Consider the following 26,143-nt stretch of genomic DNA (forward strand, 5'->3'; position numbering starts at 1 on the left):
TAAGAGACAGTCGACAGCTTTATTCATGGCATCATAAAGCTAAGTTTCTTCCTCTATGACAAAGAGAGCAAAATCAGATCCCTGGTTTAAATGGCATCATCATATCCACTTTTACAGATGATTTACTGTTCTTCACATCCTAAGAGTCAGTCCAGTGAGCGGATTTTTGTTGTTGCTGCTTAAGAAAAGCCAGGCTCTGCAAAGATGCTGCTCACAATCGATTTACTGCTGTGCTTCTGCTCGGTTTTAGCTCTCCAAAAAGTTCTCCAGACTTCTCCCACCCTTGGGCCACAAGCAGCGAGCACAGCAGAGGGGAAACCAACAGCTTGGAACATTGCATTTTGGTTTGGAACTTTAAGTTTCCCCCAACACTTTGGAGGCATGCAGCAATGAGAACACACAACACTTTCTTCTGAGAAAACAAAGGTAAAGGCATCTCTGTACCCTCAGAAGCCTATAAAAAAATAGCTACTACGTTGGTTTAGTCAATACTTTGTTTCCAAGAGAAAAGTTCTTTTCCAAACATCTTCACCTGTGCCATGAAAACAAATTCCACACCAGACCTTCCTTTGTGAAGCCTCAGCCAAGGGGCCACCTCTGTCCACACCTGTAAAGGAGAATTTAAAACACAGCTAAAACAAAGTTCCCCCTAACCCTGGAGTCCTAAACGCTTTGCAAAGCTTGTACTCCAAAATGACTGGAGCAGCTTCTGTCACGTTGAAACCAGAAGCACAGAACAACAAATACACTTGTCTGGGCTACAGAGCCATCTGAAAACGGCTCTAAATGGTCACTGTGAGGCCTTAAACCACCACCAACCTGTTGCAGAATGCTAGAGATATCCGACTAGTGTAAGCCAGGCTTTTTACCTTAAGCTGGATCCAGCTTGACCTGTCTCCTGGTTCACACACTCTCAACAGAGCTTGTGCTCAGTTGTCAAGCGCATTCCTTACGGTAAGAGCGTCTCCATCCCGCACTGCAAAATATTTTGACAAGACAAGTCAATTTTCCAGCAATCCCCGTGGTTTTGAATGCCAAATAGCTTCACACAGCTCCCATCGATTTTTCCAGCCCTGCCTTTTCCAACCACCTGAGGCAAAGGCAAGGCTAACATCCACCCCAGCTCCCGGGACGAGCAGAGGCCTCGGGAAGCGAACCAAGCGCATTTTGCCCACCCGGCTGCAGCCGGTGCGTTTGACAGAGCTGTGACGTGTACACGGGACCGAGCAGGCGTGGGCTTTCGCCACCGCGTCCAGTACCTGCCGCACACAGCAAGGCCCTGCCGGGCGCACCTGGCCCCTCACTTCGCAAGCCTCCTACCGCCCCAGCACTTCACCCCACCATCGCAAGAGCAGGCCTCCGACAACCCACGGGGCTTCTGGCGACACGCTGGGGAGCACCCACCAGCTTTCCAAAGCGGGAATCGCCGGACCGGTGCCTTCCCTGCACAAGCGACGAGCTCTCCGTCTGCCTTCAGCGGGCCCCGGTCAGGCGAAGCCGGGCCATCCCGAGCGGTACCGCCCCATCCTCCCGCGCCGACCGAGCGGCGCCCTCGGGCCTCCGCGCTCTCCCTCCGCGGGGCCCCGGCGGCAGGCGGGCTGGGCTCCGCTGGGCCCCGCGGCGCTCCGCGGCCTCGCCTCCCTCCCTCCTGGCCTCCCTCCCTCCCTGCGCGGCCCGGGCGCCCCCTCCCCCGCGCGCCGGTCCGCCCGCCCCCCGCCTCGCGCTCTCCCCGCCCCCCGCCAGCGGCCCGCGCGCCATTCCTCGCGCTCCGCCGCCCCGCTCCGCTCCGCACCTTTCCCTCCCTCCTGGCTGCGCGCCCCTGCCCGGGCGGCTCCGGCTCTGCCGCCGCTCCCCGCCCCGGCGCCTCCTCCCCTAAGGATCCGGCAGGCGGGGGGAGCGCGGCGGGGCGGGAAGGGGGTGGTGTGTGTGGTGAGTGTGGCGGCGGAAGGCAGAGCGCACCCCATCCCCACCGCGGAGCCGCCGCCGCTCCTTCCCCATCAGCCACCAGCACGGAATGATCCTCCGCTCCCAGCCGGGCTGTCCCCCTGGCCGGCTTCGCCGCTCCCCCATTGGCTTCCGCCGCCCCTTTGCCCGCCCCGTTGGCTCCGGCCTCGCGTTGCGGCGCGGCGGTTGGCTGTGCCGCGCGTCGATCGCGCCGGAGCCCCCGGGAGCGCCCGCCTCCGCAGTTATCAGGTTAGTGTTCGCCGCGGTGCTGGGGCTCGGGATTCCGAGCGGAGCTGGTTGAGCCCTCAAAGTCCCTCACCGCGCTGGCTTTGGGGGGGTCTCCATCCGTGTCACCGCACGAGCGCAGCCGGGGACAGCCACCGACTCCCGCCAGCCACGGACATGGACATGAAGAAAAGGATCCACTTAGAGCTGCGGAACAGGACGCCCTCAGATGTAAGCAAATGCAAATAATAATAATTAATAATAAAAATCCATCCCGCATTTTTTAATCAATTTTTTTTGGGGGGGGGAGGGAGGAGGAGGAGGAGGGTGCATCCCAAAACCCTCGGCGGTTGAGGTGGGGGAGGACCGGCGGTGATGGGGCTGCTTCTGCCCTTGAGGTGCCTACCTGTGTGTGTGTGTGTGTGTGTGTGGCTGTGCCCCCCGATTTGGGGGTGCCCGAAAGGCGCACGCGTTGTGTTCCGAAGGGAAACTAGAGGCTGCTCCTGACTCCGCCGGTGCGCGATGCCTTCGGGGGGGCTCGCCGTGCATTAAATAAAAATAAGTTGGCGCTCCGCTCCCGGCGTGTTTAGTTCGCAAATATTTGTGCAGGGTGCTGGGCAGGGAGAGGCAGAGGCGGGGGGGAACCGCGAGTGAGTTGGGAACGGTTTAGTTTGAAGTGCGTCTTCATTTCTTTGCAGTGATCAGGCAAGAGAGACTGGGGAGCCATATTTGTAACTTTGTAGTCCTCATGAACGCGCCCTTTCTCTCTCTCTCTCTCTTCTCTCCCTCTCTCCAGATGCTGAGAAGATAAAAGAATTGTAAAGCAATGCTTAGCGTTGGGTTTGGGGTGATTTTGGCTTTTGGCGATCGGGTATCGCCGCCGCTAGCGCGAGCGTTGAATTAAAAATTAGAAAATAAAAAGAGAGGAGGGGAAAAAAAAGAGAGAGAGAAATATTGCAAGAAATAAACGCACTCTCCACCCCCTCCATCCCCACACACGCACAAAAAGCCTGGATGTGTGCGTGTGCGTGTTTTTCTCTTCCCCCCCCCCCCCCCCCGCCGCCTCCCCTCCCCTCCTTCCCCCGCTTCCCCCGGGGCCGGACTTCAGGTTGTTGTTCCGCGTCTCGCGGAATAAACGAGAGGGAGAGAGAGAGAGAGAGGGGAAAAACTTTGTCAGGACAAAAAAAAATCAAAAATGAAAAAAAAAACCCAACCCCAAAAGAGCCGCCGTGGGGGAGCCGGGGGGATGGGGGTGCCCGAAGGCAGGCGGGTTCCCCCCTTCCCCCAGCGCGCTCCGGCGGGGCGCGAACTCGGGGCAGCGGGAGGCTGAGGGCAGCGGCGGGGAAGCCCCCTCCCCTCCCTTTCCCTTCCCTCCTCGCCCCGCCATCCCCCGGCGGGGCCCGCCGCCGCCAGGCCCTTGCATAATGGCCGGGGAGGGGTGAGGTGTGCCCCGGCCCCGCCGCCGCGGAAGGGAAAGGAAGGGGGGGAACGTACCTCTCCGGGGGGCGCTGAGGGGGAGGGCGGAGGCGAGGCGGCGGGACGCGGCCCCGCGGCTTTTCGGTGGCCCAGCGCGGTGTCCGAAGGACAAAGGCGGGCAGGTCGATGGAACCTGCTCTTTAAAGTTTAAAAACTCCTGGGCGAAGAGGAGGAGGACGGGGAGAGGAGCGCGGGGGGGGTGTGGGGGGGAGAGGAGGGCTCCCGCCGCCACCGCGGCACACGCCGCCGTCCCCGCCGGACTGCGAGGCGAGGCGCGGCCCGGCCCGGCGGGGCCTCATTGTTGGAGCGCGGGGGGCACAGCGAGGCGAGCGGGACCGCCCGCCCCGCGCCCCCCGCCCCGCCGGGCCGCTCCCGGCCCCGCGCTGCCAGCGCCACACCGCAAGTAGGACGCGGCGCCATGTTTTTTTCCCTCTCTCTCTCTCTCTCCCCCACACACACACACACCCCCGCCCGCTCTCCTCCGCCTCCTCCTCCTCAGCTGCGGCGGAGGGAACGGCCGGGAGCGGGTGGCGGCTCAGCCCGCCCCGCCGAGCCGTGAGGGGAGAGTCCCGCCGCCCCGGCCCGGTCGGCCGCCGCCGGCTGCCGCGCTTGGCAGGCCGGGGGGCAGCGGCGGTGCGTGTGGAAGTGCGACATGAGGCGTTGGCGGAGGGGGCCCTTCCCGCCTGCGCTGCGGCGGCGGCGGCGGGGCCGGGCGGCAGAGGGGCGCCTGGGCGCCCTCTCCGACATGACTGCCAGCCGCCGGGGCTGCCATTTTGTCGCCGCCGTCGCCGAGCGCGGGGCGGGAGGAGGCTCGTGACGACCGCAGCGGGACGAGCCAGGAGGGTAAAAAGGCGCCATTTCTCTCCCCCCACCCCCCCCTTCCCCACTCCACCCTCCCTTACCCCCGTCATTATGGTTATTTTTTGATCGTTATGCTCCGTGCTTCCTCCCGCGGGTGCCGCTGTGGGGCGGGGGGCCGCCGCCTTGCCGCGGGGTCAGGGCCGCACCGGGCCGCCGCACCTGCCCGCTCCGCTCCGCCCCGCAGCGCGGCCGGGGCCGGGGGTGCCCCGTGAGGAGCCCCCGGGCAGGGAGCGCGGCGCTGGGCCGGCGCCTTCGTCCTGGGCAGGGCCCTGCGGGAAGGTAGGTCTCTGCTTTTGGGGCTCCATCTGTTGATTTGTAATTTTCTACTGTTTTTTTGTCTGTTTTTTTGGTCGGTTTGTCCTTGGCTGTCACTGCCGGAGGATTACTCACCGTTTTCAACACAGATCTATGGTTTAAGGGCTTGATCCAAAGTGTGTTCGGCATAACCTGGACTTAGTGGGTTCTTTTTTTCCTCCCCGCCTTCGATTTTGTTGAGTTTTTGCGCTGTTGTGGCTTAGGCCAAAGGAAGGTGAGCGAGCTGTGATCCGCTGGCCGGTCAGTGTTTCTCAGCACCGCAGAAATCCGCAGCAGTCGGTTGCAGAGTAAGGCTTGTTTAACCCGTCACCTCCGTCCGTGAGCTACGTGTGTCAGCCCTGCCAAGGTGCTGGAGGCGATCACCTCCCTTATTAAGCCAAAACCCTCCTGGTTTCCTGCAAAGAGGGGGTGAATGTGCCGTCGGGGAGTGCTGCTCTGCCCAGAGCCCGCCTTGTAAAGCCATTGATCACAGATGTCTGCATGTGCTTTGCTGTCACCGAGAGTGAAGTGTGTGGTTTGAAGTCTGTTTCTTCGAAACACCTATTGAAATAAAACTCATCTAAATCCAGTTAGTGCTTTAGCTGAAGTACATGGAACTGGGGTTTAGAAGGGATTCTAATACCAGTGTTTATTTGTGGGCTTTAGGAGTCTTTGGCCATGAACAGAGTGGTTCTGTTAATCGTTGTCATTGGTCTCTGCTTTGACAGGCAGAACTTTTCCTGGAAGGATCATCATTTCCCATCTTTCCAGCATCATGTAAATACATCTTGGTGAAAATAACCGTGGATATACTTGTTTTCAAGCTCCTGCCTTGCACTTGAGTTTTGCAGTACATCTTCTGTTTAATATACATCTTGTCATCAGCACGAGTGGGATCAAACCTTTGGGTAGAGATGGAAGTTGGATAAGAGGATGTTGATAAGGTGGCTTGGTTCCTTCTCAGCCTGTATTGATACTTTCAAGTTTGGGTTCTTGTGTCCAACACCCATTGCTGCCCTGCAACTGAGCTATAGCTGCTCTTAAACCATGTAACGCTGCCAGGTTACATGTTGACAAATCAAATGTAACATAAATGTCCCGGAGTGGGTGACATGGGGGCTGTTTCTGCCTCAGCCTCTTTCAGTTGTGTGTTTGTTGTGTCTTTTTTTGTAATTCTCCCTCCATTTTTGTATGAATTCAGTGCTGGTGAGAGGGCTGGGCTTTTGGTGCTTGACATTGGTGGGGTTTTTCCTGTGTGTTCTACAGCCAGACTTGAGCTTATGCATCTGCTTTCTGCCTGAATGTTTTAACTTCTTATCCCCATTACATTGAGTGGTAGTGCTGCTTGCTGTAGCCTTCATCACTTTGCTTATCAGCATGGGTTTCTGATATCATTAACCACCCTCTAGAAATGGGCCAGGTAACAATTATTTTAAAGGGGGTTTCTCCACAACCATCAGGCAGTCAGTGCTGCCCTCACCAAGGAGCTGCTCACCTGGGCGTGTTTGTGGGCATCCTCCTTCCTTCCCACCCTAAACTCACAGTGCAGAGGCTGTGAAGCAAGCTGGGTGCCATGGTTCTTCTCAGCTGTGTGACACAGAGGGAGGGTTTTGAAATCAGATGGAAACCCGATCTTCGTTGAGTTTAGCTTCGTTGGGTTTAGCGCTGCCTCTTCCTTTAGTCTGAGGGTTTGGTGCTTTATCAGCTCGAAATTGTGACTGTGACGAAATCCTGACTGTAACATCAGGTATTTCCTCCAGTTCTTCTGACTCTGTTGCACTTTGAAACTCACTTGACAGTCTGATTTCTCGCTGGTGTTCTGGAGGTTTTTAACACCGAAGGGAAAGCACCTCTACAAAGCAAGCACCCATACAAGGTGTTCTTTCAAATGAAGACTGTCAATAAAAAGGCTCTTTTCCCCAAGCTAGTTCCTTGTCGTGACACTTGCAAGAACAGGGAAGAGTTTGAAGTGTGCCACACGTCAGCTCAAAGAGCTGCTTTTAAGAAACCATTTTGGTCTTGTGGATGGGTGCACATACCTGTTTTTCTTTCACTTTCCTTAGGCTGAATGAGCTCGAAATGGGAAGGGGATATGGTCTGGGTTTGAAACAAAGTGGGATGTGTGTGTCTTGGATGGCGTGAGATCAGCACAGACAGACTCTGTGTGGCTTATGTGGATTCTCGTGGATTTTTGTAGACTGGGACAACTTCACCAGTTCTGTAGCTGACAGCAAGGTGTAAGGTGGCACAAAGAACTAACTGTCCCTTCTGCAGACCTCTCAAGTTTGTATCACAGCTGGTTTTCGTGGGTTATGTGAATTTCCCGAGGCAAACCTCTAAAATGAGCATCCCATTGGAGAATGGATGGATGGATGGATGGATGGATGCTCATCTTGGAGGGACTGCAGCCAGCAAAACTCAGGCTGGAGGATGGGTGTGATGTGTGAGCTGTCCTGATGGAAATTTAGACTAGTTTCACAGCTGGCTACTGGGTCAACCAAGGAAATATCTGGCAGATCCTCTCCTCTTAGCTTGGAACAAGTTGTAAGCACACAAAAGGAGCTATGAACACAGAACTGGAAAACACCAGGGTATGAATCTAAAACTGGTGGCCTACTCTTCCTATTTTTCTGTGATACTGCCAGAAAGAAGCAATGGTAGCTTTTCTTAATCCTCCACTGTTGTGAGTTCCCTTTTGACCAACACTGTATCAAATGCAGTCACAATTAAAACTTGTTCTGTGTGATTCAGGACCGTGTCCAAGTCCTGGTTTGATAAAAATGCATTAAGAGAACTAGCTGGGGCTTAGCTGGTATGGTTGTGTTGTGGTCCCATCAAGAAACCATCTCCTGGAGAAACAAGTGTTCTTGTCCTGCCTACCAAAGGAAGCAAGCTGTTGAAACGAGGAGGGAAATTCTTGGAGCAGGGTTTGTGTGTTATGGGTCAGTAAATAGAATATATCTCTCTGCTGATCCACTCATACTGTACCGCAAAACCTCCTGAGAGTTTCAAGGTGCCATTAAGCACATGCAGGTATTTGGGACTTACAAATCTCTTGCTGTATTTGAAAGACTATTATCTGCATCTTTAAACATGACATTGAATGGTGGCACAAATATCAGTGGCTGTTTCCTTCAGTGTTAAGGTCCCACGTGGGGGACATTGACCCATTCTGCCTGGTTCATCCACCCTGTGGATTACTCCCCTCTGTCAGCAGGAGAAGCCTGAAAACAAAGAACCTATGGAATACATGCAGGTGCTGTGTTTTGAGTGGGTTGTGACTGAATTAAAAGTAAGGGAGGGTTATGGGAGTAGTTGTGGTTTGCACACCAGGATCCCAGGCACCTCTGGGGTCCCAGTGCTGTGCCTGGGAGGGAGCCTGACTCGCCTGGGGTGTTGAGAAGGGAGGGGGGGAGGTCTCTGTCCTTGCCACCCACAGAGACAGACTTGCCATTTGTGGGGTGTGTGATGGCTTGCAGCAGGCTTGATTGACAAACGGCTCAGCTCGATGAACCAAACCCTCTGTGTCTGCATTGAGGTACGAGTCCCAAGTGGGAATAGAGAGCAGTGATGTTTTTGTTGTGCTTTGGAGTGATGGACACTTCTCAGCTATTTATGTGACACTACTGAACTTGTTCTGCACATAAGTTTTTTCCCGTCTCTGCTTTCTTGCTCAACCATCCCTCAGACAAAACAGCCAGTAAATACATCCTCTGTACTTTTTGACTAGACTGCTAAAATCAGTCCTGAAGCCCTTGCATATGAGAGCATGACCTTTGAAACAGTTCCAAACAAAAGAGCCTCAGTGGTTTGCCTTTATGCCCCTGTGTAAAAGTTGTGCTGTCTGTCCAAGCTCTGTCCATCTTGCTCTAACCGGTGCTTTCCCTAACCAAAGCTAGGAGAAGCTTTTCTTTTGCCTGTATGATCTGCCAGTGCATTCTGGAGCAGCTGACATCTTCAGAGACCACTTTCTCTGTTAACTATGCAGCTCTTGAAATGGGTCTTGATTTCAGTGCAGTGTTTCTTTTTTATATTTGTCCCTCCATCAGTGTTTTGTTGCTGAGGACACTTCAGAGGGTGGGCAGCTGAACCAAACTGAGCGGTTCAGCCACGAGCTTCACGTTTGGAACTGGAGACTTTTCAGATTAAAGGTGCAATGCAATCTGATGCTCTGCTTCTGGTTTGTTTAAATAACTGCTGGTGGTGAGTGGAAAGGTGTGTGAGGTCAGGCAATCAGGTTCTTGGATATTGTGTCCAGTTCTGGGCCCCTCTCTACTAGAAGGACATTGAGGTGCTGGAGAGGATCCAGAGGTGAGTACCAAGCTAGCAAAGGGTTTGGAGCACATCTCCTATGAGAAACACCTGAGGGATCTGGGGCTGTTCAGCCTGGGGGCTCAGAGGAGACCTTCTCGCTCTCTACAACTACCTGAAAGGAAGCTGTAGCCAGGCTGGGGTGGGTCTGTTCCCCCCAGTAAAAACCAACAGAACAAGAGGAAACAGCCTCAAGCTGCCCCAGGGGAGGTTCAGGCTGGATGTGAGGAGGAATGGCTTTGGTGCCAGGGCTGTCAGGCACTGGAACAGCTGCCCAGGGAGCTGCTGGAGTCACCGTCCCTGGAGGGGTTTCAGAGCTGGTGGGTGTTGCACTGAGGGCAATGGGCTGGTGGGTGATGGGGCTGGGACAGAGGCTGTACCCCATGGGCTGGAAGGGCTCTGCCAGCTGGAATGATTCCGTGGTTCTGAAACAGAGAGAAACAGAGATGTGAAGCTGAAATGACACTGTGCAAAACCACCCACCCCAGCCAGGAGCAGAGCAAAAGGCTCTGTCAGTAGGTGATACCTTCTGTAGACAAGAGAGAAGTAACTGACGTGCATGTGGATACTAAAAAGCATGGAGCCAGGCTGTGCTCAGTGATGGCCAATGACAGGACAAGGGGCAACAGGGACAAGCTGCGACAGAAGAGGTTCCAAAGCAACACAAGGAAGAATTCCTTCCCTGTTGAGGTGAGGGAGCACTGGCAGGGGCTGCCCAGATGGGCTGTGGAGGCTCCTTCTCTGGAGACATCCCAACCCAGCTGGATGAGTCCCTGTGTGCCCTGCTCTAGGTGCTGCTGCTCTGGCAGGGGGGTTGCACTGGATGAGCTTTCAAGGTCCCTTCCAGCCCTTGAGACTCTGTGATCATCACTTAGGCAATTGAAACAGCCTTGTCTAAAGAAATACTTGGGGGTTTTACGGTGTCAGGCTGCTAAGAGTAGAAACCAGCCCGAAAACTAGCTCTGTGTCCTTGAATGAAACAGCTTTCCATGTCACCAGAGTGTGTTCTTGATTTACTAATTAGCGTGTTGCTTGTGCATATGGCTCCACTGACCCCTGCAAATGTGCGAAAGCATGTTTATGTGACTCACGGGGTGTCTTGGTTGGGGGGCTGGTTTCTTGAGAAAGACAATGGTAGATGATTCTTTCTGGGAGTGTTTTAGTGCTGGAGATGCCTTGTAATGAGACAGGAGTGTAAGACACAGTGAGAATTGCCAAGACTCTTCGCTCTTCTGCTGCTTGACGTGTTTCACTTGGACCTTTAGTTTCTCCTAGAACAGAGCAAAGGGTTGTAAAATTAGTTGGAGCCATATGTATTGCTCTCAGGGTTTATAGCTACACCATGTAAAATGTTAGAGGGTAAAAAAGTAAATGTATTGATGCCGAGCCAGATTTTTTTCCCGAGCTGTGCAAGCAGCCTTAAGCTGTCTCTGAACACAGAGCAGCTTTGATTTAAAAAAGGGGACACACAACAAGCACCAAACAAAGGAAACATCAACAATTCCCCATCTCTCCTCTCCCTGCTTCTTTCTCTTTGCTGGGATAGGGGTGATGCAGAGTCCCCAGTACGTGCAGAGCAGCCACTTAACTGTGGCCACCCATGTGGGAGTTAACACAGACAGAGCCCAGCCTGAGGGAGTTCAAGACGTGGCTTTAAACTGCTGTTTCACTGCATCACTTTGAACCTGGCCTTGAGTCTGTGCTGTGGCAGACATCAACGGAGATGCCCACGTTGTCCCCGCATCTTTCTTGGTCCCTGAGCAAATGTTGTCACGCAGTTCCTTGGTTGCAGCCTCATCTGGAGTAAATCCGAGTTGCTTCATCACGTGATTGTTGGGTCAACTAAAACACAAAGTGCTTGGGAAGGCAAAGTTTACAAACACAGAAGGAACCTGTGTGAGAACTGCAGCATTCTGACTCAAAGACAGCAGCAGCAGCATCTGTGCACGTCCCTGCACACTGGTGCTTGTAGGGAAAAACCTGAGAGGCACCAAAACTGTACTAATGGGATGCTGGGAGTTCAGTTTTGGGCTTCCAAAACCCTCCAGGGAATTGTTTAATAGCATTGGTGGGAGTTTCATAGAATCACAGCATGGTGAGGGTTGGAAGGGACCTTTAGAGATGATCCAGTCCAATCCCCCTGCCAAAGCAGGTCCCACCTAGATCTGGTCACACAGGAACGTGTCCAGGAGGGTTTTAAAGGCCTCCAGAGCAGGAGCCTCCACACCCTCCCTGGGCAGCCTGGGCCAGGGCTCCCTCACTTATGTTTCAATGGAACTTGTTGTGTTCCAGCTTCTGTTTCCGAGAAACAGATGCAGAAGAGGAATTAAAGTACCAAAGTTTGACAGGGTTGCATCATTTGGAGAAAGCCTAGATGAATGTTGAGATCCTCCAGTAATAGTTTCACAGGACTTTGATGCAAGAAGTTAGGGTTCAGCTCTGTGGAATGGGTATAAAATAGGCAAAAGAACTGGAAGTGGAGAGAGTTGCTGTGGAACCAGGCTGTGCTGAGAGCTCTTTAGTTCAGCAGTTGTGAATTGCTGGATGTCAGAGGGGCCTGTTGCAGAGTGCTGGTGGAAGGGGTGCCTTTGCTGGGGAGGCTGCCTGTAACCTTCAGCTTGGGGCAAATCCTCTGAGCTTCAGCCTAAACTGCTTTGAGGTTCTGAGAGGCGTCTGGCACTTGGTCATGCTGAGGCTCTGTGCTTGTACCTACTGTCTCTTAATGGTGGTCATGGAGCACTGCTCAGAGTTACAAGGGATAAACATTAATGCCACCCAGCCCCTTCCCAGAGTGGTGCAATTCTCAGGTACTCTGCCTGCTAGCTATCTTAGCCACGTATCGAGGGAAGTGGTTGGTGTTCAGTGGCTGGTGTTCTTGCACAGCGTTTCTTCCTGCCCCAGGACTCGCAGATTCTTTGCCCAATCCAGTGACAACCAAAGCCTGTGCAAGGTAAATTGTTGTTGGCTAACTAAATACATGCACTGCAAGGTTGTTAAATCTAGTTACTTCATCTCAGATACTCTTAATAAAGCCTTGAAGGGATGTATCAAAACCACATGTTGGCTTGATAAGGCTTCGCTGCTGTCCCCTGCAGTGGATGCTTCAGTCTGGTTTGCTTTCTGCTTGGGGGAGGAAGAGGATGTCAGCACTGCTGGAATTTCCCCTTCCCCATTAAATTAAGTTCTTTTTGTGGCCAGATCCTCATCCCTCAGCATCTCTGCCAGGAGGTGCTGAGCTGTCCAGAGGGAGCAGCTGAGGGTTACCCCATTGCAGGGGAATCCCCCGTGGCGCTGAGCCAGGGCAGTCAGTGCCACAGCACCTGCCTCCGTGCCCAGCCTGCCTGCAGGCAGCATGCCAGGGTAGGAGGGGGGCACAGCCCCAAAGGGCAGCACGCTGGCAGGCATGCAGAGACTGAACAGCCCTTGAGGTGTATCTTAATCGACATCCAGCAGCCCAGTAGCTGCTCTAATTTGGGCAAGAGGATGTTCTGCGCTCCTCTTTTTTCCACTGGTTTCCACCAGGAGCTGAGCTTTGCTTAGCCTGGCTCTGCCTGGGTTTAGATCACAGGGGGCCCTAATGTGGCTGAAGAGCTGTCCTGAATACAGGTGGCAAAGAATGTGTGGTGCTGTCTTTATTTATTTAACAACAAACAAACAAGCCAGTTATTGAGGTTGGTTATGTTTTGGTGGTCGTCTTAGAGCAGAAGTTGCACTGTCTTGGAGCCTTCAGAGCAGCTTTGTCAGCCCAAGAGTATGAAGTAGGCTGTTGGTTCAAGCATGTTTTGATCTAGTCACCTTCCAGACAGCATCTGAAATGGCAATTTGTGCAACGTGTATCTCCTCCAGTAGTAACTCTGGGGGAAGCTTGTAGCAAGAGCCTGGAGAACATCATTTCCTTACTGTGGTGGTGGAGCTGAGCAGGAGCAACAGCCTCCTGCAGGACTTGGCCATTATTTTGAGCCTTCCTCAACAAATGAGAACGTTGGGACTGGTGGAGAGCTGGCTTCTCTTAAACTTTGCTGCACTGGTCTAGTGGAATAGAAACCTAAGGAGATCCATTTCTGCTCAAGGATCCCCAAATCTGTATGACTAGAGAGCTAGATCACAGTCCAAGACCTAGGAGGACACAGCTCTTGGTAGCCTGGCTGCAGTAGACAGCAATGGTCACTCTTTACCATGGAGCAATACAAGGTTTTGTGTGGACAATGCAGGCTTCTGAGACCAAAAAAAACCCACCCAAGGACAGAAGCCCACGTGTCTTGAAGAAGTGTTTGTGCATCTGGGAGGGAACAAAGCTACCTCTGCTTTCAAAAGGGATTTAGACTTCATGTCCACTCACCGTAACAGGCTTCCCTTGCTCTCCCCTCCCTTCCATCCACAGCTCTGCCCTCCTCCAGATGAGGTTTGCATTGGGTTAAGAGGTATGAAGGGCTTCTCTTGGTGCTGCCCTAAATCATTTGGTTGGGAGCAGTACAAGACAGAAGTGACACCCTAATTTTTACCTGCTTTTTCTTTGATGCCACCTAGCAGGACATTCCTGTCCTAGGGGCACTGTATGCAGCCTGGGCTTCAGAAGCAATCTGGCCCGTTGTGCTGAGAGTGAGATGCTGAGCTGCATCTTTGCTGTTCCTGCTTGGCAAGCCAGCAGGATGGGATTTGTACTTGTAAATTTGCCTTCTGTCTTTTATAAGTTCTGTCAGGACTGTGTTCTGCTGTCACCTTGCTAAGCCTTTATTACAGACCAGGATTCAGGAACTTAGTCCCAAGTTCATGGATCTCCCTGCCCAGGGGCTGTGGTGTTCCTGAAGTAGAGACTTTGCCTTTCTACCTGTTACAATGGCAGTGTAAGTGAAAGGTTCAGGTGGTGACACGTGTGGTTTAACGGTTGTGTACATGTTGCTCACTGGAGAGCGTGGTTCTTTGCAGAGAGGGAGCCTGCCCTGGGAAAGAGAGGCAGGGGAAGCTCTGCCAAGTGCTGTGCACAGTGAGTGTGTCCCAGCTGTCACTTGGGGTGACTCCCATGAAATCCAGTGGCTGCTTACACAGGGTTGCCTCTACTTAATAGGTTGGAGGCTTGCAGTAGGCCTCGTGGCTATATTAAGGGTGTTGTCTATGTATTTGGGAACACAGCTTAATGCAGTAGCCATACTAGGAAGCAGATGAGAGCCCCTGCTTATCAAGCCAGGCAGTAGAGTGTGATGTCATGAAAGCCATGAAGAGATAGAGGGGCTGCTGTAATCCACAGTTAGCAGTGCAGTGTGCCTTAGCAGAGCTGTGATGTCATGCGCTGAAAGCGTCTGGGGCCGTCAGAAATAGCAACTGGGGTGAACAAGAGAGCAGGTCTGAGGCATGTGAAGAGTTTGTTGGAGGAGCAGCAAGCTTAGGTGTGACTGCTGAGAGCTAGGGACTGATACAGCAAACCACAGAGCAACGCTTGGGCAGGAGGATGCAGGCAAGCAGGAAGCACCTGCTCGAGCAGATGGACGGACTGCATGGGGGAGAGGGGCAAAAGAGCCCCGAGCTGTACCAGATATGCAGAGAACAAGGCAGGAGGGCAGGCTGGGTGAGGAATGCTTGGCAGTTTAGGCTGCATGATGTGCAATATCCCTACCTGAGCACCTGATGGAGCCTTATCATAAACGCTGTCAAAGCCATGGTTATGTACCACAGGAACCAAAGTGTGTTAGTGTCCTGCTGGACGTTCCCCTACGGGTGCTGGAGCTGTTCAGGTAAGTGTTGCAGTGTTATTTGTGATGGTTGGTTACCTATGGCATGGTGCTCTGCCACTCTTTCTCTCTGTGTAGCAGTTGTGGGGGAAGGTAGAGGTCGTGTGCTTTGTCTCACACTGGCAGTCCAGTTAGTGCTTTGATTTGCTTATCCATTGTGGTGTAGACAGTGATAAGGTGAAGGATACACAACCTGTACAGGTTGTATCTTCTTGTCTTTGACACAGCTAAGCACAAATTAGCTGAGGGCGCTTCTTCCCTCAGCTTCTCTCTCCAGGTGTGTTCAGATTGTTAAAGCCTGACAGGAGGACAATCTCTGTCAGTGTACAGAGAGGGAGAGGTGACCTGAGTAAAACACCATTCCATCAAAAGCAGCTCACTGCCACAAACGTGTGACTGCTCATCTATGTGTGTGTAGTATTACAGAGACTGCAGTGTGGTACAACTGAGTTGGTTCAGACCAGCAGCTGAGCCTCCCTCCTCTTGCTCAGGCCTGCTCAGGAAGGCTGCTCCTGTGAGGAGAGGGTTTATTCTGTGTTTTGGTGAGGGAGTATGAGGAGAGGGGAGAGAGATACAAGTTGTAATGTTACTGTGTGTTTTCAGGGAAGTTCTGTGGATGCTTGGAGGGTGATTCAGGGGCTGAAATTTCCCTTCAGATTACAAAGACTCCTGAAAAACAACCGAGGAATAAGGTTTGGAGTCCCTCTGACATAGTTTTGTGGTAGCGAGCTGGTTTAGGTGGAATGTAGCTTCCCTGAGGTCACCTTTCCACGTTTCCCTCTCTGTATACTGACACAGTTATGTGCTCACTAACTGTCAGGGCTGTAGGACGCCTGGGTGAGGCCCCACATCCTCACAAGGGGGCTAAGGTTTGAGAAGAGACCTCTGTGCTGCTGCCAGCGTGTTGGAAAAGCGCCCTGTTAATAACTCAAAGGGGCCGTGGAGAGCAGCGTCCTCTCCTGGGGCCAGTGCTGCCTCTGGTTGTAACTGCACACCACCAAGTTACCTGCCATCTCCTCCTGAAGGAGTGTGGAGGGGGAGGAGAGTGAGGTGAGGAGGAAATAGCTGAGGGTGATTTTAATACTTAGAGAAACTAGATGCTGGAGGTGGCTTCGACTGTGAGTACTCCATAGGAGAGATCGGGTGTGATGCTGCAGCGAGGCTGGGAGAAGCCTCACGAGCTCAGTTCACCCTTCTTTTGCACACCTGTGTTTTCAACAGGGCCCTTAAACCTCTTGGAACATCACACCATCTTAGTTTCAACTTGAAGTTTACTCTGTGGAGTCGGGGTGTTGATACACCTCTGACCACAGAAGCACCTCAGTGGCATTGCTGCAGTTACACCTGTGGAGCGGTGGGAGCCTGTGCTCTGGCCCTTCCTAAAGCAGCTCTTGGTTCTACCAGGCCTTCAAACCTGGCCTGTTTCATTCCATGAGGTGGAGTTTTACTCCCCATGGAGTTGGTTTTGCCTTTGCCCACTCTCGTGGTACTGGGTGCAGTGAGGAAGGGAGCATTGCAGTTCTGTGTCCAGGTGTTCTGGAGAGCAGAGAGGAAATGGCAGGCTTGCCCTAAAGGCAGCAAACTAAAAGTAGAAGCCAGTTGGCTCTTCTGCCACCTTTCTGTCCTGCATCCATTGCTGTTTCCAGCTCCCTCTCAGATCTCCACTCTCGAGGAAGCTTTGTCCAATCCTCCATTTGCTGCCTCTCCATCCTGCCCTTGGTGGAGAAGCAGGGATGGCTGTCCCACCCCCTGGGCTGTGGGCAGATGCTGTTTCTTTATCAGCATGAGGTTTAGGTACCACATCTCTCTCTGCCTTTGCTCTGTGGCATAGCTGGAAGCCAGACCTGCCTCCAGACTCTGCTGGCCACTGCAGCCCTGAGCATTTCCCATCCCTGAGCACCCTCCTGTCTTGCTTCATCTTCCTATGTGAGCTCTTGCAAACTTCCTTTGCAAAGAGGAAAGGGCAAGAAAAAAATCAACCCTCACGCTGTGCATGAGCACCAGCTTCCCTGGACAGAGCCCAGCCCCTTTCTGCAGAGAGCCCCTTCTCCTGCAGCACTTGCCCTCCTTGCTCTGAGGTGTGTGCTGGGATGAGCCACCTCGCTGGCCAAGGGAGATTAGGAGGGCAGGCAGGGCCCTTGTGTGCTGCTGAGGAAGGACACTGATAGCAGGGGCTGCAGCTGCTCTGTGGGTTGGGCTTGGGGTGGAGCTTCATTTCTCTTCTCTCCTTTTCTTTTTGGCGGGAGCTCTGTGTCTGTGTCTGTGTGTGTCTGTGTGTGTCTGTGTGTGTCTGTGTCTGTGTGTGTCTGTGTGTGTCTGTGTGTGTCTGTGTCTGTGTGTGTCTGTGTCTGTGTGTGTCTGTGTCTGTGTGTGTCTGTGTGTGTCTGTGTCTGTGTGTGTGTGTGAAGCAGATGACTGAGGAAACTCTGTTTGTCCCCAAATTGATCTCACTGGAGGATCCTGATACTCAAACACTGGTGCAGTGGAAAGATACCCACACGTTTGCCTTTCAGACAGCGTCCTCACTCTCTCAATGTCACAGCAAAGAGGGTTTTTTGGTAGTGTGTTTGTTGGGGTCTTGCTTTCTTTTTGCCCCACTGGAACAGATGTATGTGGCATCAGGAGCATTTGACTTCAGCTCCTTCTGCCCAGCCTAAAATCCTTCAGGAAGCCTTTTGTGTAGCCATTCCCTATCATTCTTCTAGGAAAAATTGTGGAGTCTTGGAAAATGTATTTCCTGTCTAACGCTGGTCCTCCCACTCTCAATGAATCACTTGTGCTCTCCTGTTGCTTTGGGCTGACTTCCCTGTTGACTTCAGTGCCTGGGATTTAATTAGAAATCTAGGGATGTTATTTGGAGCTATAACCCCCCCCAGAATTCTCCTCTGTGCAGCGGGATTAGGGCGATGGGAGCGGTCAGAAAATGAAACATTTGCAGATGAACTGTCCTTGGTGTGAACTGATGAGCTGCTTCGTGTCTCTGCACACACAGCTCTGGCAGCCTGCTTTGTGTCCCCTCCTCAGCATCAAGCAGCACGTTCCCCCCTTTCCCAAACGTGCAGCACAACACCAAAAAGCCCTCTGGAGCAGGGTCTGTGGTGCCTGAAAGAGAAGTAACCCCCAGAAATCCTCCGTCTGGATGTTCCCTGATGGGTGGGTCCTTCCTGTGGTGTCACAGCCCTCAGCATCAGAGCTTCCCCAGAGCCCTGGAGAGCTTGTGTTGGCTGCTGAGGGACTCGGATCCCGCCAGGCTGAGCTGCCTCTGGGGTGAGAAGGAGCGGTTTCCCTCGGGGAACGCTGCCTTTAGCATCTCTTTTGCATCGCTGCCCTTGTTTTGGGGCCGTTGAAGGTAGCACCTGCAGAAAGAGTGGTGCTGTGTTTAAGAACACCACCAGGAGCCTGTGGGCTGGAACCTGCCACACACTGCAGGGGGGACATTATCTCCAGCCCTCCCTTCGAGCCTCCCTGTTGCAGGAGGACAGAGGAGATAAAGGGTTGAGTGCTGCTGGCTGAACCTCCCCTGCCAGCATCATCTGGCACATCCCTTCTAAGTCCCCAAGAAAAGAGTTGCCTTTGTGGAGTCCTTCCCCTCAAATACCTTCATCCAGCCACCCCAATGAGGGGGAGTGACTTTAGAGGACTCCAGCAAGACCTGTTTCAGCATCATCAGTACCTACTTGAGGTTTCGGGGCTGTCTGAGCAGAGATCTCTCCACGCTCCAAAAGCTCAGATAGCTTTTGCATGCAGAGAGAAGCTCTTTCAACAACTGCTGCCTCGTGTGAGCAGCACGGGAGCTGCACAGGCTGTCAGAGGTGGGGCTTAGTTTCAAAACAAAGAGGTGGGTTTGGTATTTTTTCAGAGTGTTTATTGCTTGCATTGACCAAAGACCACGCTGCCTCTAACAAGCAAGCTGGCTAAGGCCAGGCTGAGCACGCAGAGGTGGGCAGTGGGAGCGGTGGTGGGCAGCGTTGCTGAAACACTGCTAACCATAGCAGCAAAAGCAGGGGCCAGCCACTGAAAGAAAACCCTTTGGCATGCTTGGCAGCTTGCTGGAACACCTCTGATCTTTGGCCTGATCCGTGGCATCCTTCGCTGGCGGGCGGGTCTCGGAGGTGGGCTCACACACGTGTCGCCCTGTTGTCTTTCCAGGTGAAAGAGCTCGTTCTTGACAACTGCAGGTCGTACGAAGGCAAAATCGAAGGCCTCACAGATGAGTTTGAAGAGCTGGAATTCTTAAGCACAATCAATGTATGCTTAACCTCAGTTGCAGACTTACCAAAGTTAAACAAACTCAAGAAGGTAAATAAAATACACATCCCTCCCTGTGCGTGTGCTGCATGGCCAGCAGTTGGATGAAAGCTTGGTGTAGCTGACCGAGCTGCTTTGTGACACGTGTTTGCACTAAAAACTCAAGATGTTTGTGTGCCTTTTAGCTCGAGCTAAGTGACAACAGAATCTCAGGAGGCCTGGAAGTGTTGGCAGAAAAGTGTCCCAACCTCACGCATCTAAACCTAAGCGGCAACAAAATAAAAGATCTCGGTACAATAGAACCTCTGGTAAGTGGATGGGTGCAATCAAACCCCCTTTTGTGATGAGCAGAGGCTTAGAAAGTCTGCGGCAAGTTGTGGTGGAGCTTCGGTTCTCTGCGGGGCTGGTCCGGGGCTGTCCCGGGGCCGTGCCCGCAGCCTGAGCGGCTGCTTCCCTCTAGCGGCTGCGGCTCCGTGGCCCGGGACGCGGGGCTGGCTCCTGGACACTCCCCCTGGGTTTTCCCTGAAGCACCGGCTCTACAGTCAGCAGCCAGAGCTCCTGCTGTGGGGGTAGGGCCGGCTGCAGCTCCCTGTGCCTCCCTCCTGGGCTTGCTGGCTGCAGCTGGGCAGAGGCTGCTGAGCTTCCAGCTTCTCGCTGCTGGCTTTGGTTACCTCTCGTGCTCATGGGCATTACACTTCTTATTTCCAGTGCTCAGATCCAGTTTGTTAGGTCATGGTTCTAAAAAGCATCCCAAGTGTCAGTCCTGGCAGTGCTGTTTTCTGTCTTTTTGCATCTTTTATGTGCTCTTTGCTCTGCAGAGGTGAAGAGTTTTGCCTCATGCTTGTTTCCCAAATACTTGCTCTTAAAAATGTCTCGAGGAGCAGTTCTCAGCTGAGTCCATCTCACATCCCCGTTCCCCCAGCAGAAGGGGAGAGCAGAGCATTTAAACTCGTGGAGCAGACAGATTTAAACTCATGAGCAGACAGTTTCAGGCTTATTGTTTTCTTGCTGTTGCTCTGCCGAACTCCAGAAGGGAGATACTTCATCAGACATCATACAAACCCTCAGCTGCCTGTGCTTTATTGTTAGAACCAAGAAGTGCTGTGTGTAGCTCAGACCACCTCCTCCAAAAAAAAACCCCAAACCAAGTCCCAGGACTTGAATTGCTGTTCAATTTCCAAACATCTTCTCGTTTATTTCAGAAGGCACAATCATTACAAGTTTTTATATCTCACTCAGCAAAATTGTTGTGTGCACAGAATAGCCTGTTCCTTCGTCTGCTGGAGGTAGGAGCTTAAACACACCTGACTGCTGGCTCCAGCATCTTGCCTTGTGCTGACTGGACTGTGACTTAGCTTGGCTAACTGTGGGATTTTGCACCATTGCCTCTTTCCAAACTTCAGTCATCTACTGGCGAGGTGCTGAACTTGAGTGTGTTCCACCCCCAGCTACCAGAGCAGCGCTTGGCCAGGCGTCGGCGTTTCTGCTCCACACCAGTGTCTCAGGCAGACACCAAAAGGACCTTTTTATCCAGGGAAGCTCTTGAAGCACCATAACTCTTGCTGCCGCTGCCTCCTCTGCCCTGCAGAGGATTCCCTACACCCCTGGACTTCAGAGCCTTTCCTTTCCTTGCAGAAAAAGTTAGAAAACCTGAAGAGTTTAGATCTTTTCAATTGCGAGGTCACCAACTTGAACGATTACAGAGAAAACGTGTTCAAGCTCCTCCCCCAACTCACATACCTCGATGGCTACGACCGGGATGACAAAGAGGCACCAGACTCTGATGCAGAGGGCTACGTGGAGGGCTTGGATGACGACGAGGAGGAGGAGGATGGTATGTGACTTGTGCTACTTGGTGTTTGTAAGTTATAAGACCCCCACGTGCTGCAGAGTACGTTTTGCTTCCAGCTCTGACTTGTTGGCAAGAGAAGGGTGTTCTCAGCAGCTCCTTCCTGGCTGGTGTAAAGGAGAAGTACCTCAGTGTCCTCTGAAGGAAGGAGGGGAAAGGAGATGGGCAGGGCCTGAAAGAGCTATTTTCTCAGTCTTATCCCTAGTGAAAGATCGGGATGACAAAGAAGCGCCGGACTCTGACGCAGAGGGCTACGTGGAGGGCTTGGACGACGAGGAGGAAGATGAGGATGGTGAGTGAGTTTGTGCTACTTGGTGCATGTCAGTTTGAACCAGCTCTGACTTGGCTGGCAGGAGAAGGGTGTCCTCAGCAGCTCCATCCAGCTGATACAAGGCTGAAGTGGAAGGAGGAGACGAGATGGGCAGGGCCTGCAAGAGCTGCTCTCTCAGGCCTGTCCCTAATGAAAGGACTGAAAGGGTGGCAAAAGAAAGGGGCCGGGAGGAGGAGGAAGACCCTGGAAGAGTTCAGGGAACAGTACACCCCAGGGGATGAGGGCAGAAGGCAGAAATGGGTGAGGAAGGACAGCCTGCACACGCTGCAGTTCTCCAGCAAGCACATGATGACAGAAGTGGGAGCAGTTGCCTGATGGGAGGAGGGTGGGGTGGAGAACCAGGCTGGGCATAGAAAAAAAGTAGCTGAGTCAAGTAGTTAAGTAAAGGAGGCAGGAACTAACAGGGAGTTGTAGCTGCTCTGAGAGGACAAAATGAACGGGTTGAGATGAGGTAGAAGAGAGGAGAGTGCGTGTGTTGAAGCCTGCCTGGGGGGGAGCACTGTGAAACACGTTGATGAAGCAGTGAGCAACTCACTAACCTTGGGAAGGTGCAGAGTTGGGTCCCTGTGTGCTGCTCAGTCTCCCTGGCAGCTGCCCTGCAGGCAGCAGGGGATCCAGCCCAGGCTGGGGAATTTGCTGGACTCTTCAAACACAGCTGCACAGCAAAAGCAGAATAGCTGGACTTGCACTTTTCCCTCGAGTGCTGAGCAGAGGGGCAGAGCTGTGTGTCCAGCCAGAGCACGAGCCCAGATCTGCATTCAAATGCATGGAAAAGCTCCCAAACACCATTCCTGCAGCATGGCAAAACAATTCCTGGTTTGTTGCTTGGGCTGGTTGCTGTTTAATCACTTTCCTCTTGCAAAGAGATTGCAAACTCCTAAGGGGGGTGGGGTGTGAGCCTCTTGTAGTGCTCTGGGCTGTCCCTTGGGGAGGGTCCCCAGTTGCTTCGCTCAGTCCCTGATGGGAGCAGATGGACACTTGCAGATGAAGAGCTGCGAGTGTCCCACGGGCTCAAAACTGCTTATTAGCAGTGGGAACTGGAGCAGCTGAAGCTGAAGCAGTGCTGAGGCTTTCTGGCACAGCCCCTGCAGCCCTGGAGCAGCTCAGAGCAGGGGTGCAGCTGCCACTCTACCCTGTCACTAGGCTGAGAGGCACAGGACTAAGTCTAAGCCCTGCCTAGAAGGCTGTGCTGCCCTTAGCAGTGCTCTCAGTTTGCTTCTTGGGAGGTCAGGTGTCAGGTAGCAGTGTTGGAAAGAAGTGAATTTAAATGTCTGAGTGGTTGATCTTGTTTGACTGTATAGAAGAGGAGTATGATGATGATGCTCAGGTAGTAGAAGACGAAGAAGACGAGGAGGAAGAGGAGGAAGGAGAAGAGGAGGATGTGAGCGGGGAAGAGGAGGTAAGGCTTTGTGCAGTTGTTAATGGTGTGGAGGGAACTAACTGGGAATAGCTGGGCAAGGAGGCTTTGAGGGCTTGCTTTTTCACTGCAGAGGCATGGCAGGGGGTGGCTTGGAGGCGTGCCTGTCTGTGAGCCAGCTGCCATCTAGTGACCACCGACATGAAATCATGCTGTCTGTAGGGTGGATGTTGCAAAGACTATGGGGGAACCTCTGCACACCTGGCTTGTGGGGCCTTGCTGGGGTTACAGCCCCCATGCAGACAGATAAGAGAGGGGTACAGGAATTACTCTGAGTGATGTTCTTCCTTGGGCACATCCCTTGTGAGTTCCTCAGGATGCTTCAGTCCCTAGTGTGGTCCAGCCCCGGTGTGTAGGGTGTGCTGGGCCAGACACAGCTGGCTGAGACTCTGCTGTTAGCAGAACCACTGGGAATGGGGCTAAAATGTGACTGTGGGAGGTCGTGTCACCCATCCCCTGGGCAAACAAGCTGGGATGATTAACTGCCACTCTCATGTGAGCCTCTTCTCAGAAGCCCCAGCGGCTCCTTGTGCTCTGGGAGAGGTCTGCTCATGGTTGAACTCTCTCAGCCCCCAGAACACGCCCCTTCTGCTCACCAGTCCTCAGGCTTTGCTGAGCTCAGGGCACCATAACAGGCTTTGCAGCTGCCTGTGGGCATGAGGTATGAACCCCTCTCGTCACTGAGGCCTTGAAGGGGTTGCTCCTGGCTTTCTGCAGTGGGACCCAAGCCAGAGCCCAGTCCTGCTGTAGCAAAGGACTGCACTTAGAGCAGCGTGGGGGAAGCTCCTGCCTTTTGGGTTGGGTTTTGTTTAAGCTGCTTCAAGGACTTTTCCTCTGTAAGATGCTGTTGGGTGATGCCAGGAGTCCTGCACTGAGACTGACTTCTTGAATCCTTTCTCTTGGTGTTCCCTCTTGCTGCAGGAGGATGAAGAAGGCTACAACGATGGGGAGGTAGATGACGACGAAGACGAGGAAGAGCCCGGTATGGCACCAATCCAGTGTTTTGCTAGAGATAAAACACTAACAATGGCTTTTGGTGGTGGTGGTGTTGACAAGGCAAAGGACACTTTCACAAGTGTTTGTGTTCCTGCTGCACAGTTGCCAAAGCAGAAGCCTGGTGAGCTTGTTGAGCTCCCCAGCAGCGTGAGGGAGCACTCGGGCCATTCACTGTGTCTTGTTTTCTAGATGAGGAGCGGGGACAGAAGAGAAAACGAGACCCTGAAGACGAAGGGGATGAAGATGACTAAACTCAATAACCTATTTTGAGAATTTCCTATTGTGATTTGACTGTTTTTACCCTGTATTTCCCCTCCCCACACCCCCAACCCTTTTTTTTCCCCCCCTTTTTATTTGGTTTGTCCCGGTTGTAACGTTGCTGTGGGAACGAGAGGGAGAAGCAGGCTGGGTGGGCAAGGGAATAAAAGACTATTTTTACTGCCACTCCTCCTCCTATTTGTTTTAAACCTGTTCTTTTTTTTTTTTGAGACCCTCCCTTTAGTCCCTGTAACTGCAATAGTAAGTATAAACCAAGTGGTAATTTGTTTCTTATTATTGGAGTGGGTAGTTTGGCATCTTCTATGAGGAAAACAAAAAGTGGAAGGTGAGTGGATGACACCTCCCCACCCCACCCCCCACTCACATGCTCTTGTTCCCAGACAGCTGGTGGGATTCTTTCCACTGCTGCCAGTCCCTAAGCATCTTTTTTTGGAGGGGGGAGGGGTTTGGGGGTTGGAGGGATGCTGCAAATTTAGGCAGAGCATCCCTCCACAGCAGCAGGGGTGAGAATGGCATCTTGATGAGTGGTTTCTTTGTTGCCTGTCCGTGAATGACTGCCATTTTCAGCCAAGCTGTCCCTGCTTTTCTTAGGTACCTTTTCTTTTGCTGTTTGTAAATAGTGACCAAACGTTTTCCTCGTGGTTTTGGGGGTTGGGGGTTCTTCTTTTCGTGGGGGGTGGTGTTCCTTTGGATCTGGTTTGTGGGGTGAATTTTGCAATCCTCCTGCTCCCCTCCCTACCCAGTGTGTTGTGTGTTTTCCTTTCTGTTTGGGCTTGTTTTCTTCAAGGGTTGGGTTGGTTTGTTGGAGTCTCTGTTGGTTTCTTTTTTGGCTAGGGTCTAGCCAGTCCACTGAAAATGGCAGCCATTGAAATATATCTATAAATATATATATAAAGTGTTCCTAATCCCTGAGTTACTAGTGAAAAATGAATCTGACCATTGTAATAAAAAGCAAGATCATGTTTCAACCCTTTTCCAATAAGGTGTGTACTATTTTGGTCTGTAACATATAACACCTAGACAACTTTTAAGTGATGAGAAACTACTTCCACTTGTGCTATATACTTTGCAAATTGTTACAAACCTAAAATCCAGGAGGCAGTTTGGAGCATGTAGGGGTAGGAGGTTTTTCTTTTCATACACTCAAGCACGAGATACTAATACAAAGTTGTATTTTCTTACCTAGTGGAAGCCAGTCAAGTGACTGAAAATACCTAGTGAATGTACAGTTTTACTTTCATATCCCTCTTGAAAATAGCTTTAGGAGTGACTTGTATTTCCTAGTCGATATTTCACCTGTATAAATGCATTTGCAAACCGGTTTGCTTTGGTTTGGGTTTGCTTTTTGGTTGGTTTTTCTCTCCCAGCAGAGCCAAACGTTGTTTTATGTCTGTTTGTCATTGATGAATTTCAATAAATCTTTTGATACAATTTTTTTTTTTTTTACTATTCTCTGGCTTTTTTGAGTCCAAAGGGCCACTGGGCAAAGGAACTCTCACTGGGGCTGCTCCCTGGTGTTTTTAGGAGCTTGATGATGCCTTTTACTCCTTACAAGCTCCTCCGGGCTGTGGTTGGGTGAAGCGGTGGCCTCGACGTGTGTTCTCCAGCAGGGAGGGTCTCTCCTGTGCCACCAGCATCATTATTGCACTTAGACCTGTTCCTTTTCTGCTGGTTAATCCTGTCCCTGTTTATCCAGGCCCAGAAGAAGGAACCCTTGACTTCCTCTGGACTTCAGGGCTGGTGTATCTCCGAGTGTCCAGCCTTGCCTCTCGTTGTGTGAAGGAGGTGTGTGCTCGAGGTGAGAGCCAGAGCAGGTAGCATGGGCTGTGCTCTTCACATTCAGTTTCTGTGGTGTGCAGGAGGAGGATCCCACTGGAGGATCACCTCTTGCTTCTGAGCTGGATCCCTTGTGGGGGGAAAAACACACTGGGAAACACCACTGTCCTGAAGCCTTGGGGGTGGGGTGGCTTTGTTTTGGCTTTGAAGAGGAAATCCAGCTGAGCAAAGTGCTCCCTCCCCTGCAGGATCTGCTGCTGTGCAACCAAAACAATGAGGTGGCCAGGCAGGGGCAGCTCCTGCAAAGCAAACAGCAGCTGAGTGACTGCAGGGGCAGGGCCAGCAGCTCTGGAGCTACAGCCCAGAGCCCTTGATCCTCTTACCCTGGAAGTCTTCAGGAACCCTTCAGC

General features: G+C 52.5%; 1 protein-coding gene and 1 long non-coding RNA gene across 3 annotated transcripts; one reads left to right on the forward strand and one right to left on the reverse strand.

The window, feature by feature from the left end:
* Positions 1-4,668, reverse strand: LOC133625805 (uncharacterized). 2 transcript variants are annotated; one of them, XR_009819096.1, is made up of 4 exons: positions 4,548-4,668; positions 1,793-2,968; positions 870-976; positions 1-607 (listed from the first exon to the last, which is right to left on the reverse strand). It is a non-coding gene; the product is annotated as an uncharacterized LOC133625805 (long non-coding RNA). The 2 variants fall into 2 exon arrangements; XR_009819095.1 differs by lacking the exon at positions 4,548-4,668 and adding an exon at positions 3,664-3,976.
* On the forward strand, positions 1,793-25,388 carry ANP32A (acidic nuclear phosphoprotein 32 family member A). The gene is made up of 8 exons (XM_062000191.1): positions 1,793-2,400; positions 18,987-19,136; positions 19,271-19,393; positions 20,721-20,919; positions 21,128-21,226; positions 22,567-22,664; positions 23,604-23,664; positions 23,868-25,388. Exons 1-8 carry the CDS (start codon positions 2,347-2,349, stop codon positions 23,927-23,929), a joined length of 846 nt encoding a protein of 281 aa, XP_061856175.1. The 5' UTR covers positions 1,793-2,346; the 3' UTR covers positions 23,930-25,388.
* Positions 25,389-26,143: the final 755 nt, after the last annotated feature.

The sequence above is a fragment of the Colius striatus genome, chromosome 7 (genome assembly GCF_028858725.1).
Source record: "Colius striatus isolate bColStr4 chromosome 7, bColStr4.1.hap1, whole genome shotgun sequence".
Lineage (NCBI taxonomy): Eukaryota > Metazoa > Chordata > Aves > Coliiformes > Coliidae > Colius > Colius striatus.